At 42.8% G+C, this 15,404-nt stretch overlaps 1 protein-coding gene across 2 annotated transcripts in view; it reads right to left on the reverse strand.

Moving 5' to 3' along the window:
- The window catches only part of DHCR7 (7-dehydrocholesterol reductase), a 29,479-nt gene that overhangs the window by 5,989 nt on the left and 8,086 nt on the right, over positions 1-15,404 (reverse strand). Inside the window, exons 2-6 of one of the 2 annotated variants that reach the window (XM_024205060.2) lie at positions 5,619-5,719; positions 4,082-4,304; positions 2,109-2,199; positions 1,321-1,534; positions 741-945 (exon numbers count right to left, since the gene is read on the reverse strand). In XM_024205060.2, the coding sequence (XP_024060828.2) occupies positions 741-945; positions 1,321-1,534; positions 2,109-2,199; positions 4,082-4,304; positions 5,619-5,713 (828 nt within the window). In that variant the 5' untranslated portion in view covers positions 5,714-5,719. Of the gene's footprint in view, positions 1-740; positions 946-1,320; positions 1,535-2,108; positions 2,200-4,081; positions 4,305-5,618; positions 5,720-15,404 lie in introns of those variants that run through there. The other variant, XM_024205061.2, reaches the window with a different exon arrangement.

The following is a 15,404-nucleotide window of genomic DNA, read 5'->3' on the forward strand; positions in this document are numbered from 1 at the left end:
CTTTTTTTGATTACACAAAAAATATATTATAAATCTGGAAGTCTTGAGATTTTTTTTTGAGCATACATTATAAACAAAGCAGAGAATATTTTTTAAAAAATGAGTTAATCATTTGGATACCAGGAGTCACGCCAAAGGGATTTTGCAGTTCCACAGGTGTAAACATCTACATAGAAATATTTAACTAACACATTTTTTTTAGCAGCCGCTAGCACTGTTTTAGGCTCCATGCTGGGAAGGTGCAGTGTCTTCCCCTACAGGGTGCTGAATGTCTTTTGGCAGTGAAGGCAACAGAAGTTCTGTGCACTGAGAATCTCAAAGGAGGGAGCTCTGAATATGGTTGGGGAGGGAAAAAAGAAAGAAAGAAAAAAAAAAAAAAAAAAGGGACATGTGGCCTCAATCTTGATCCCATTGAAGTCAATTGGAATTTTGTCAGAGTCCAAAGGAAACAGTATCAGGCCTGTTTCTAGAATATAGACTGAAAGACAAATGTATTTCTTAGATTAAATAGGTCCCTGATCCTGCATCAAGCTCTACAGATGTGGACGTGACTGTGCCACTGACTTCTGTGGGACTCTGCATGAGTGTAAGGGCTCACACTAGCAGGTCCCGATGCATGATCGTGGCTCAGATTATTCTATGTCAACAAGAAATAAATTCAATTTTATCATCATGAGGATTTAGTCTGTTTTAATATCCACAGTTTCCAACCAGGTTTAATTCCACCATTCCAGACTTACCTGTAGGACATTGACAAGGATCATCGAGTTGGTCACCTGACCATACAGTTCCTGTTGTTTGGCAGCGTAGGAGAGGTTAATTAGAGTCCAGGCTACAATACCAGGCCGGCCATTGAAGAACAGCTTGAAATCAAACCACTTCCCTATTCGAGGGTTAAATTCAATCCCCATCATATAGTCATAAAATAAATTGCCGGTGAATTTGCTAAAAGTATAAAAAAATTGTAAAGGTAATAATTTGCTACAGCTGCATGTGAATGTAAATTTGAATATAGGTTTCAGTTCATTTTCCAATACATGAACTATTGTCATTTTGTGAACTGAAGTTGTGTTAATACATAAAACCAAGTAATTATTAAGATGATACAGGTTGATCCAATGAAGGTAGTACATTATAAAGGTAAGTTCCGACTCTAAGATCTTCCTAATTTTGATATGATTTTTGACCAGTCATAGCATTTTCTAGCCAGATTAAGATTTATTAAAAATGCATTTTGACTACTGTCCTGAAGAAGATTCAATGTTCACATGTCAAAGTTCCCCATAACACTGCACTATATGAGTATTAACAACAACATACCAATCTTTGGGGTTACTGGGGAACAGGTAGCTTTTAATCATTGCAAATGTGGAAGCTGAGTATCCCAGAATATTAGCACACCACAGGAGAGGAATCCAGTTGTCAAAAACGATGGTGGGTGAGAACCAGTGGAAGTAGTAAGCATTTGCAAACCAGAGAGCATGGGTAATGATCCAGGCTTGAAGTCCATTGATTTCATATTTATTTACTGTGCCTAAAGAGGAAGAGGTAAATTGTTCAACATTCTGTGATACTGCATGAATTAGGTATAAAAGAAGCATGCCTTTTATTAGCTCTGGGCATAGACACTATCCAGGAGTGCAGATCCACTGCCCATTATGAAAATGAGTCTTTCCATTATCCTCTTTGATCCTCCTGAAGCACTTAAAGATCTCCTTCTCCCAAACACTTAAGTCTTATTGTGGCTTCCATCCTTCAAACCAATGAAGACCTGATGACACTCTAGTGTAGTCATCAACATAGCTGCCTAGGCCTGGTCTTGACTTCAGAAAGGGGATTGGAGGTGGGCAGGGAAACATGTTTCTTAATTGAAGTTAAATATCTCAACGTAAAATCCCAGTGAACACAAGGAAGTGTGTAGTTTTCACACAACCTAATTCTCTAAAGTACATTATAAGAGTGTTTGTCTATATTTCCCACTTCCAAATATGTATCTGGATTATTATAGAAGTTCAATTAACTATAGCGGGTAAGAGATCTAATAGAGGTATTCTCATTTAGAAGGAAATACACATTGTATGTGCTAAGGGAAAAAACAAAACCCTTACCAGCAGGAGTCAGAGCACCTTCTTGTACTCCTCCTACATATCCAGGTAGAAACTTGTGGCAGAAATCAGGAACTAATATATATAACATCACCTACATTGCAAAGAATGTAAGAACAATAAATAATTGGCAGGTCATAAGATATTGAACACACACACACACACACACACACACACACACACACACACACAAGCTATGCATAAATATTAACTTGTAAAAGACCTCAGTATTGAGAATGCACATATGCAGACCCAGCAAAAGGTCAATTCACTTTAAATGTCATAAACCAGAATTCCTTGCAGAACTGAATTTTTGTATACAATTAAAAGTATATAAAAAGTATATCAAATTTATCCTAAATAATATTTTATAAAAGCTAATACAATAGAAATGTTTCCATGAAAATAGAGGAAAAAATATATTTTTAAATAAATGTTTTTCTTCAGTATTTGCAATCATGCATTAATGGATAAGAATCTGAGGTTGATTAGGAGCGGACTGTAAGCAAAGTTGAAACTAACCTACTGAATAAGATGAGAAAATAAAGTTCAATAAGAGAGAGAGAGAAAGAACTGCATACAATATTGCAAGTATATTAGATGTAAAAGTAGCTCAATTTTAGTAATCTAAGCATAGTAATAGTCTATGACCACAACAGCCAAATCCTGAAATATTTACTTAGCCTTTACTTAAACAGCTATAGAAGCTACTGGGATTATGCCCAAGTGAGAACTCCGGGTAACGCACAAAATTATGAAGCTTGATTTTTAACCTGTCTGTGACGCTTTAAGCTCACTTCACCTGGCCTGGTGGATAAAAATTGATTTTTTATTTAAAATCAGATTTTTGGTTTTGTTATTTAAATGACAATAAGTTTCTTTTTTAAAATAGACCTGTTAAAATAAAATCTGAATTTAATACAACATATGTTACCTTACTATACTGTAGTTGTAAATGTGAAACATGCTTTGATAAGAGAAGTTAATGTAGCCAAAAGATTTAAGGTTGTTTTGTTTAATAAAAATAAAATTTATATGCTATTTTTGCTTAATTAAATTCCAATTACCATCCTAATGCAGCTTGACACAAATCATGAGCAAATAATGACTTGGCTAGTAAATAACCAATATATCATTCACCATTAGCTAACATAGTAAAAATGTACAATTAACAATCTGAAACTATAAAGCTATATAATTAAGTAAATGTATGTTACAATGTACTGTCCTAAGTAGCAAAAAAGTGTACCAAATCTAATGAAATATTCTATTTAGTTGTAAATCAACATGTTTTAATGGTTTCATCAAGAGAATGCACCTTTCTTTACAAAATAACTGAAGTACAAATGGAGAAGTTGATTAAAATCAATGCTTTAGACTGATTCCATTTGGTGATTTAAATCACCTTGATTTAAATCCACCTGCCATCACCCAGTTATCTTGTGTAACCCCCATCAGAGCGCATTACATTGCAGTGCAGTCATATCACCTCAAGCTGTGATCTTGTCAGTTCTTGACAGAGGGGCTGAGTCTGAACTTGGATGAGATATTCTGTTTTTTAAAAATGCACATTCTGCAGGAAGTGATGTTGGTGATTCACTTGATGACATCCTGCCCCCTGAGTCAGTCAGCATTGACCCCAGTGTTCCACAGGGTGTGGAATGAGATTGGGGAGGAATGCTGCCCTATTCTAGAAGGCTTCCATCACATGAGGCATAAGTGATATCCAAACTACAGTGATGGTGAAGCAAACCAGAGTGCGTTACTCTCAGTTTGCCAAGTACTTAAGATCTATTTGGATGTCAGAAACTATATTCATTTAAGATTGTTAATTTATTTCTTCTATCCTTTTCACATAATAGGGTTCACTAGAAAAGTAGTCATGAAAGGAGATACTGTAAGCAACGTATGCCTAGGTCAAATATGTGGAGTAATTATCTGACTTCAGTCTGTAATACAGAAATGGAAAGATTTACCTGGAAAGTGACCCAACATATATAGATGTTAGCAGCTTTCCAGCTCAGGGAGGGTGTCTTGTTCCAGATGTTGGAGAGACGGGAATTCCCCATGAGCACATCAACGATGGGGTCCGTCAGAGAGCAATGGTACTGATCACATGACATTATAAAGTAATATACGATGAGTGGAGAAAATGTAAGCAGGAAGAGGACGCTGGCCAAGGAAAACCAGTCTACTTCCCTGTAACAGAGACACAGGTTATCTTCTGGAAGGAATTTTGCACTGAAACAATGGATCTGTCCCCATCAAGTTTTAGTTTTAGAGTTTGTCAGTTACACTAAAATGTGCTGCTTTGTAAAGCATAAATTCATTTGCACATTAGCAAAAGTATAGAGCACAGAAACTACTATGGTAAAAACAAACGTCTGAAGAAAGCGAGCAGGGAGAAGTTGTATAGTTTGTGGAGTGCTCTCTAGGAAGTAGCTACTTGTTGCCAAGCCCAGGAGGTGAAGGCTGGGCTTGTGTTTAAGGCACTGGGTTGAAACATAGGCGACTTAGGTTCCAATTTCTGATTCTACCACAGAATCAGAATCTGTGTGACCTTGGGCAAGTCATTTTTGTGTCTCTGTGCCCAGTTCACAACTTTCCATCCCAAAAAGGTGGTTTGAAGTCTAATTATTTAATCCACAGTGGAACAGCTTTAATGGGAGAAGCCTACATCAGCACATTCCATAGCTCAGTGATCAGAGCACTCAGCGAGGATTTGAACAGGGGTCACTCGCTTCTCCCACTCTGGCAGGGGAGTGGGATGGAAATTGAACTTGGGGCTCCCACATCCCAGGGTGAGAGTGGGAACCACTAGGCTAAAAGTTCTAAGGTGGGCACTATGCCAGACTGACAATAGCCTGAATGAACTTATCGAATTAAGTTAAACCTTACTGAATTAGAGTTAATAGCTCTAGGGTACCTTGTAGTAGAAACACAAATTTTTATGTACTATTGTGAGATTGTATGGAACTTCTTTAGTGGGAGCACAAGATTAATGCAGTCTCCAGGAGGGAGGAGGAAGTTCAGTAGTCTTTTTTGGAACAATATGTGTGAAGCGGATTTCCTAGGAAATACTTCAAAGTGAGGGGAATGCAAATTCTCCCCTCCAAAGCCAACTTTTTGAAGCTACACATTTGGGAGAGAGACCCACTGTATATTACATTACTTCCTTCTGGAAACTCCAGATCAAAGACCCCTGATCTGGACTAAATTTGTTACGAGTTTGGAAGGGTAACCCACAAAGACTCCCTTAGGGCGGGTGGGCTGAAGGATATAAACCATCTAATAGCCCCCAATAACAAGTCTGTGCTACAGCTGTACTTCAGATATGTTGTGTTTAGATCATTCATACTGTAATTCTGAATTGAAGACTAGTGCAGCCTTTGTTTATTGAGGGGCCCTAGTCTTTTGAATATTGGGGTCAAGTTTGTAAGGAGAGTGGTAGTAGCAGTAGTGGATAGCATCACATTTGGAGTCTGTTCAGTCAGAGTGACAAGCCTTTCTCACCAGGCTCTTCCCCATTGGCCTTGAGATGCTCCAGAACCATTTGGGATGCTCTTATGTTTCCTTTCTTCAGATTTTCCTTCGGGAAAGGCCGCCATTGGATCCTACATGAAAGAGGATTACATTGTGTTATACCATCTGGTCCCTCCAACAATTAGTTGTGCATTATCCTTTATAAATGGAATTTCTGATAATCTTGAATTGTATCAGGCAGCTGGGCTCTGATTAAAAACAAACAAAAAACCTTACATTTGCCTGCATATAAGATTGTAACCTAAGATGCCAAGGGATCTTGTAAAACTTATTGCCCAATCCAAGATTTTTGTTAACACTGTACAATACCTGGGAACATTATTAAAGATGACCTGCAAAGGAAAAATAAGATTGGGATTGTACCTTAACTGCCCACCACCTCCCACACACACACTTGGGGTTTTTTTAGCACCTTGCAGAGATTGCCTGAAAGGGTTCTGCCTCCCTCCACCTGTCCCAACTAAAGAGGTTTATGCTGCTTGGTTTTCTTCACCTTGATTTCCAATCTCTTTGAGAGTTCAACCCCCATCTCCCCTCTAGGCTTTAAATCGAGCTGCTAGCCTTTGTTAAAAGCAGAGCAGTGTCTTCACTGCTATTTTAACCTGAGTTAAACAACACACCCTGAAGGGGTGAGATTGAGTCATTATTTAAAACAAAAATAAACAAATAAACCACACCATCTTTAGGGTGACCAGATGTCCCGATTTTATAGGGACAGTCCTGATATTTGGCGCTTTGTCTTATATAGGCACCTATTACCCTCCACTCCCTGTCCCGATTTTTCACACTTGCTGTCTGGTCACCCTAACCATCTTACAAGTATGTCAGGCATTTGACAAAAGTTAAATAAATAATTATTTGAAGTTTTATAGTCACACCTAAGGGCTTGTCTACACTGACAATTTACAGCGCTGCAACTTTCTCGCTCAGGGGTGTGAAAAAACACCCCCCTGAGAGCAGCATGTTTCAGTGCTGTAAAGTGCCAGCGTAGACAGTGCACCAGCGGTGGGAGCTGCACTCCCAGCACTGGGAGCTACGCTCCTCATGGAGGTGGTTTTTTTAAGTGCACTGGGAGAGAGCTCTCCCAGCACTGCACTGTGACCACACAAGGCATGTTAAAGCGCTGCCACGGCAGCGCTTTAGCGTTGCCAGTGTAGACTAGCCCTAACACAATGCCAGAGTTTCAAGCACTATGGTTGGTCTACACCTACAATTTAGACTATCCTAGCTACATCACTCAGGGGTTTGAAAAAGTCACACCTGTGAGAGATGTAATTAAACCAATCTATGCCCCAGCGTAGACAGTGCTAGGTTGATGGAAGAATTTTCTGTTGACCTAGCTACTGCCTCCTGGATAAATAGATTTATTTCAGTGATTACCCCTTGTGACGATGCGGTTCTGGCGGAACCCAACTGAGAGTGCCAACTCAGGACAAATTGCTCTAATAGGGCAGTTACAGCCCAAGGCTGGGGTTTTTTCCACCTCTAAGGCAAACCAAACCAGCCAGACTAGGAGGACTTCGGTCTCACCCCACTGGCTAACCGCAAGTCTCACAAGCAATCTCCTAAGACACTCCAGTTTCCCAGTATTACCACCAGTGCCACTCGTTATGGGGACAAATGATTATGAAAACCAATATCCCAGTAAAAGAAAAAGGTTCTCCTGATCCCAAAGGACCAAGCCCCAGTCCCAGGTCAATATACAAATCAGATCTTGCCCACAAATCACGCTGTTGCCAATCCTTTAGAATCTAAAAATCTAAAGGTTTATTCATAAAAGGAAAAAGATAGAGATGAGAGTTAGAATTGGTTAAATGGAATCAATTACATACAGTAATGGCAAAGCTCTTGGTTCAGTCTTGCAGCAGTGATAGAATAAACTGCAGGTTCAAATCAAGTCTCTGGAATACATCCCCCGCTGGGATGGGTCCTCAGTCCTTTGTTCAAAGCTTCAGCTTGTAGCAAAGTTCCTCCAGAGGTATGAAGCAGGATTGAAGACAAAATGGAGATGAGGCATCAGCCTTATATAGTCTTTTCCAGGTGTAAGAACACCTCTTTGTTCTCACTGTGGAAAATTACAGCAAAATGGAGCCTGGAGTCACATGGGCCAGTCCCTGCATACTTTGCTGAGTCTGAAGGCATATTTGTCTTCTCTCAATGAGTCCATTGTATAGCTGATGGTCCTTAATGGGCCATCAAGCAGGCTAGGCAGAGCTAATCCCAGCTTGTCTGGGATGTCACCCAGAAGCATAGCATAAGTTTGTCATACAGACAGTATAGAGCCATAATAATAACTTCAACTACGAAACTGATACACACATATAGACAGCCTAATCATAACCAGTAAACCATAACCTTGTCTTAGACACCCCATTTGACCCCCTTTATACAAGATTTGGGTGCCACTACAGGACCTTGGTTGCAACAATGATCTATATGGTCCCAGTTTATGTCAATAACGTCACACCCCTTCCATCACTGTCGTGTCTACACCACAGCACTACAATGACTCCATGGTAACATTTCTAGTGTGGCCATACCCCAAAGATCCCTTATCTTCTCAAGTGCTCATGTTTCATTTCCTTTGTACTAGCAGACCATTATAATAGCCCTCCAGCCAACCACAGAGTTGTCCTTGGAAGACAATTACATGTAGTAGTTACCTTCCCCCCCCCTGCTTACCCCAGCCTCAAAAAACACGCTTTGGTCATCAAAAAGAGCAGTCACCTCTAATGTATTCAAACACTATTTTTCAAAGTAGTGGCACATACCCCTTGCCCAACTGAGGGCCCAACCCTGGGACCTTGCTAGGAACCAGTGGGCTACACCAGCTTTCCAGCCAACCTCCTCTTTAACGGAGTCTCCTCATCTTCAGTGTCATCTCTATTCATCCAGAAACATAGAAAAGGTCCCAACTAATCAAGCTGTACTCTATTACCAAGCAGAATTTAAAAAAAAAAAAAATCACATTTACTTCTCCAGAGTAACTGCCTGGATAGCACAGTCTCCCTCTCCATATAGGCCCAGCTTGCAACACAAGGGGGAAAGGGGGGAAACAATCACAGCAATATGAACCATCTCATTAGGACTCCTGTTAGCACTAGCTAAATGTCAGGTTGATAAGGTTGATATTCTTTCCCCTCATTTCTAGTTGTATGTGCCACAGGGTGCTTCTCCAGCTACCCCAGTAAGCAGCACTGCTTAGCCTGTTTTCATGGTCTCCCAGGCTGTTTCCTTTCCAGCACCCATGTATTTAACCTTCAGTTTCAACACATACAGCATATGAAAAGTATACAGCTAGAGGAGACTTCCACACAGCTTCCCTCTTCTCCCCAGCTCACCCTCTGAACTCTCCATGACTTTCTCTCCCTCAAATATGTATCCACCCTGTTACTGAGTGAACTGTCTTGTTATTAGCCCAGCAATTACCACCCAGTAATCCCCCCACCCCGAAAATGGTTAATTGCTTCCAAATAAGCCTGCAGGCCTCTCTGTGCTGCAGAAACCCAGTGACTAGGCTGCTACTACAGCTAGCACTGTCACAAGATGTCAGTTCATAAATACCTTTGTCCGGAGGAGTTAGCTGTCTGGGTGTTGCTTACCTAAACTTTCTTCTATATATGTAAAGGGGTAATTGTTGATTTAACACTCCCAATGGACCCCATACACCTTACTTACACCTTCATGAGCAAAACTGCCATAGACTTCAATAAAAGTTTTGCCCAGCTAAGGAATGCAAACTAGGTCTCTACTAACAGCAACATTTCTGACCTGATCACGAGAGATGCCAAGTACTAGAAATCAGTGGAGTTACACTGGTGTAAATGACAGGATTATCCAATCCCTGATCTAGAGTTAAATTCAACAGACTCCTTGGTGTAGGGAAACAGTTTTTCTGCATAGACTCCCAGGACTAAATGGTACTTGGGTTGTTTGCTTGTTTGTTTGTAAGGGAATAGGAAGTGCTTATAAAATTTTATTGCCAAACATTTTCTCTTCAAACATGTTCAAAGCCACTAGGTTCTCACTGCATAGGAAGCCTAAGGAAAGTCTTTTTTTTTGTTTGTCAGAGTTAAACTGTGCCTCCCCCCCAAAAGGCACATGACTCAAACAGCCAAATAGAATGTTACCATATTTGCCCAAAGTTATAAGTCTCTGAAAATAAGGATTTGTAATGAAATGCCTTCTTAACAGGGCCGGCTGTAGGATTTTTGCCGCCCCAAGCAGAAACAATTTTGCCCCTCCCCCCCGTTTTTTTCTTACCCCACCCCCGGCCCCGCCTCAGCTCTGCCCCTTCCCCAAGGCCCCAGCCCTGCCTCCTCCCCCCACCCCATGCTCTCAAGCCTAGGAGGGAGGGGGAGCAGCGGCGCGTGAATCAGCTGTTTCGCACGCCGCGGCCGCTCGAGCGGCAGCAGCGGAGGTGAGCTAGGGTGGCCGGGGCACATTTTTAGGGGCGGCATGGGCGGCTCCAGAATGCCGCCCCTAAAAATGTGCCGCCCCAAGCACCAGCTTGTTTTGCTGGTGCCTAGAGCCGGCCCTGCTTCTTAAGCAAAATCGTTGCTAGTACACTGATGGTACCGTATGGCTTGTAATGTATGTTTCAAATTTGCTTTCTGAATGGTGTGCTGAAGGGTGTTTAGTCTGCTCAATGCAGGCCAGCTACCCACATTCTGGTTCAGTGTGTGTTGAGAGCAGCGAAACCTGGAAAGTGGGGGTAGAGAGCAAGAAGACAAAGGAGAAGGTAAAGCAAATTAAGTATCGTAAAAATAATCAGAAGTGTCAAAATCAGCCAGACCTGGAATTAACATTTTTTTCCCCATCTCATGCTTTCTTCCAAACTGTATTTCCTTCAACCTATTCCAAGGTTTGCTTCTTTTTCTTGTTCATGTAAACCAGTACAAAACTTTTAAGCACCACTTCTCCTTTCACGTGGTGGCAAATGCATCAGTGGCCCATGTACACTAAAGTTTCCCCCATTGTCAGCACTGGTGGAGCTGCACCTTTGCTAGAGCAACGAGGGGAAGGGCTACTACTGTAGACGAGGCGCTGGCTACATCAGAATCATACAAATTACAGATGAGACTTACTAGGACACATCGAACTACCTACAAGGACCACACACTATAGGTTTTTTTCTGCTTTGTCCTGAATTTCCCTTTCCTTAGAGGTCACCATCTGGTAACCTGAAACTTCCCTCAATTACTTTTGCACCTGAACTGCTCTTCCTTCTCCTTAACTCTGCATTTTCTCTCTCTTGACAACACAAGAGATAAGCAGATTTCCTCCCCAGGCAAGTCTAGATATTTGGAATCTGCTTGTTTACCGCTCAGACAGGAATGCGCTGGTTGCTACTAATGATGTAAGTTTTAGATATCTGAAGTTTAATTTAAATATACCCCTAAAGTTTCCCCCATTGTCAGCACTGGTAGAGCTGCACCTTTGCTAGAGCAATGAGGGGAAGGGCTACTCTATTATTCCTCCATGGAAACAAAGACCACCATATGTATGTATTTGACACAAAGGGAATTATATCTGGTTAGAAGGTGAAGAGATCTTAAATACCATCAGTAGGACCACAGGAATGATACACTTGTTGTACAATCAAAACATAGGGGAAAAAAATTTCTACCCTATAAATTTGAATGAAAGCGTACTTCCAGAAATAATTAAAGATGCATTATGTGTAATCTCCCTTGCTGCAGATTATGACGATTACTTCTTGTCCTACCTTCAATGGACATTGAGAACAATTGATCACCGCCCTCTATCTAATTAACATATGTGAAGACTGTTATCAGGCCCCCCTTCAGTCTTCTTTTCTCATGACTAAACATGCTCAGTTTTTTTAACTTCTCATAGGTCAGGTTTTCTAAACCTTTCATCATTTTTATTACTTGCGTCTGGACTCTCGCCAATTTGTCCACATCTTTCTTAAAATGTGCTACCCAGAACTGGACATATAATCCAGCTGAGGCCTCACTAGTGTTAGAGCAGAACAATTACCTCTTGTGTCTTAGCTATGACGCTCCCGTTAACACCAACCAGAATGTTAGCCTTTTTTTCTACTGCATCACGTTGTTGACTCATATTCAATTTGTGATCTGCTATACCTCCCAGATCTGTAGTACTGCTGCCAACCCAGTTATTCTCCATTCTGTAGTTGTGCACGTGATTTTTCCTTTTTAAGTGTAGTACTTTGCACTTGTCTTTACTTAATTTCATTTTGCTAATTTCAGATCAATTCTCCAATGTGCAAGGTCAGTTTGAGTTCTGACCTTGTCCACCAGAGTTTTTGCAACCCCTCCCAGCTTGGTGTTATCCACAAATTTTATAAGCATACTCTGCACCCCATTACTCAAGTCATGAATGAAGTGGACAAGCAAGTGCACATGAGCTCCCAGGGTGATGCTGTGGCAAAAGAGGCTAATGGGGTCTTTGGATGGTTTTCTGGAATCAGATTATGGACTTTAAAAAACTCCTTATGGAAAGGCAGACTGCACCAAATTATGCAACAATTTTATGCAGAAATTCATGAAAAAACTTCCCTTCTGTGCAAAATGAGGTCTTACACAAATCTTAAATGCTTAAGGAATGCTTAAAATATAGGGGTCACTAGTGATCAACACTAACCACAAGAGCAACTATTGCTCAGTTAATTACAGTATTTTTATTATAATAATTAGCAACTTCTTTACTTATTTTACAATTTTAGCATCAAAGTAAACAAGTGCAATGGATTATATCAATTGAGTACACATCAATACTTAATTAATGGAGAAGTATGCATCTTACTCATTTCACTTGTAGTTAAATCTGTTCACAGAACAATTCTAAAATTTGACCCTGGGCTATTTCCATCAGAGATTTCTGGTCATGAAAGTAAGTAAGTTGAAAGAAAACAAGAAGTAATTTTGGTGAATCATAGAATCATAGACTTTAGACAATCATAATGGTCCCTTCTGACCTTAGTCTGACCTCCTGCACAATGCAGGCCACAGAATCTCACCTACCCACTCCTGCATCAAACCTAGGGTTACCATCCGTCCGGGTTTCCCCGGACATGTCCGGCTTTTGGGTCTTTAAATAGCCGTCCGGGGGGAATTTGTAAAAAGCTAAAAATGTCCGGGATTTCCCCCCGGACGGCTATCTAAAGACCCAAAAGCGGCTGACAGGGCAGCCGCGCCGGATTGAGCCGCTCAGGCAGCAAAAGCCCCTCCCCCGCTGCAGCTTCAGCACGCCGGTAGCAAAACGGGAGCAGGAGCTGTTTGTGCCGCTACAAGTCAGGGAACAGGCAGCGGTTGGATAGGCGTGGGAGTCCCGGGGATCTGGCGGGGGCAGGGGTGTGGATAGGAGTCAGAACAGTCAGGGGACAGGTGGGGGGGGTCTCAGGAGGGGGCAGTTGGGGACAAAGATAAGGGAGGCTTAGATAAGGGGTGGGGTCCCGGGGGGTGATTAGGGGCAGGGGTCCCGGGAAGGGGCGATCAGGGGACAAGGAGCAGGGAGGGTTGGATGGGTTGGGGGTTCTGTGGGGGGCAGTCAGGGGGGCGGGAATTGGGAGGGAGTGGCTAGGGGGCGGGGCTAACCCCCCCCCCCGGAGTGTCCTCTTTTTTGAAAGTTCAAATATGGTAACCCTAATCAAACCCCTAACCTATGTCTGAACTACTGAAGTCCTCAAATCGTGGTTTAAAGACTTCACGGTGCAGAGAATGCATCTCAAGGTAGCAACCTCCATCTTTTAGCATACCATCCTCTGATTGTTCAGACAAAAATGAAATGCCCCTACCCCTGAAAAATCCTTTATCTGCCCTCTCTGTAGCACTTTGCCATGCCACTTAAATATTGCATTAATATTTAAAATAATGTTTCAAATATTGATTAGTTCAATGAGTCATCCAAATTATTTACAAAACCAGTAGAACTTATTAAAGCAAAGTTGTTTTCATTATAGGTAAAAAGTTATTGGGATAAGATACAAACACTGGGAACCATTTTGTATGTTTCCACAAACTTGGTCAGACTGAGGGCTGGCATTTCTATGATGGAATGTTGGAACTGAAAGGAGGTGGAGATATACAAGCCACAGACAGAATTCTCTAAATTCTATGAAAGAGCACCAAGCCACATTGCTGCTGTATGTGTCTCACAGCAAATATTAAAGACTCTAGTTGGTTCAACTAATTGTAGTACAGTATATAGGAATAGGGTACTATTTGTTTAAGCTGTTTGTAAGCACACTAGTGGTGTTCACTGTTTTCTATATTTTAGAAACTATCACAAATCACTCAGAGCAGCAGTAGGCATTAAGCAAGCCTTGTATTTTTACATCATAGTTGATAAACATGATATTAGGGAACAGGGTTGCCAACCCTCTGTGACAGATCCAGACCAGTGGGGTACAGGAGTCTAGTAGAGGGCAAATATACTGGTCACTGAATGAGTAGTTTTCTGTTCCCTGAGTGACCAGAGAAGGGGCTGTACTAGAGTAATCAGGAACCTGCTAGAACCAGTTAAGGCAGGCAGGCTAATTAGGACACCTGGAGCCAGTTAAGAAGAAGCTGCTAGAATCAATTAAGGCAGGCTAATCAGGGCACCTGGGTTTTAAAAAGGAGCTCACTTCAGTTTGTGGTGGGAGTGTGAGGAGCTGGGAGCAAGAGGTGCAAGGAGCTGAGAGGGTGTGCTGCTGGAGGACTGAGGAGCACAAGCATTATCAGACATCAGGAGGAAGGTCCTGTGGTGAGAATAAGGAAGGTGTTTGGAGGAGGCCATGGGGAAGTAGCCCAGGAAGTTGTAGCTGTCATGCAGCTGTTACAGGAGGCACTATAGACAGCTGCAGTCCACAGGGCCCTGGGCTAGAACCCGGAGTAGAGGGCGGGCCTGGGTTCCCCCCAAACCTCCCAATTGACCTGGATTGTGGGTTCTTCCAGAGGGGAAGGTCTCTGGGCTGTTCCCCAACCCACATGGTGAATCTCTGAGGCAAGAAAATCTGCCAATAAGCGCAGGACCCACCAAGATAGGAGGAACTTTGTCACACCTCCTAGATTGGCTGGGAGTCTCCCATAATCGAACTTGATCTCCTAGAGGCTACTAAAGCCAATCTGGGAGATTTTAGGCTGCTGAAAGTCCGGCAGCACAGTTGCCCTGGTTTCACATGGCTCCCAGAAGTGGCCAGCAAGTCCCTCTAGCTCCTAGGCAGAGAGGTGGCCAGGGTCTCTGCGTGCTGCCCCCGCCCCGCACGCCGACTCCGCAGCTCCCATTGACCAAGAACTGTGGCCAATGGGAGCTGCGGTGGTGGTGCCTGCAGGCAGGGGCAGCGCATGGAGACCCCCTGGCCGCCCATGAGCCTAGAGCTGGCAATGCTGGCTGCCCGAGGTAAGCATCGCCTGGCTGGAGCCTGCACATATCCCAACCTTCTGCCCCAGCCCTAAGCATCCTCCCGCACCTAAACTCCTTCCTAGAGTCCACACCTCCTCCTGCAACCCAACCCATAGGTGCTGACTTCCCCTCTTTCCCGAGGGTGCTTGACCCTCCTCTGCCCCTGGCCCTGGCCCCACTCCACCCCTTCCATGAGGCCCCGCCCCTCCCCACATCTGTCCCTCCCCCATTCCAACCCCTTCTCCAAAGTCCCCACCCCAACTCCGTCCCCTCCCTGCCCCTGTTCCAACCTCTTCCCCAAATCCCTGCCCTGGCCTTGCCTCCTCCCCTGAGTGTGCCACGTTCCCGCTCCTCTCTTCTTCTCTCCCCTCCCCCCCCCCCCCC

The sequence above is a fragment of the Terrapene carolina genome, unplaced genomic scaffold, assembly GCF_002925995.2.
Source record: "Terrapene carolina triunguis isolate 2854851 unplaced genomic scaffold, T_m_triunguis-2.0 Scaffold96, whole genome shotgun sequence".
Taxonomy (NCBI): Eukaryota; Metazoa; Chordata; order Testudines; family Emydidae; genus Terrapene; species Terrapene triunguis.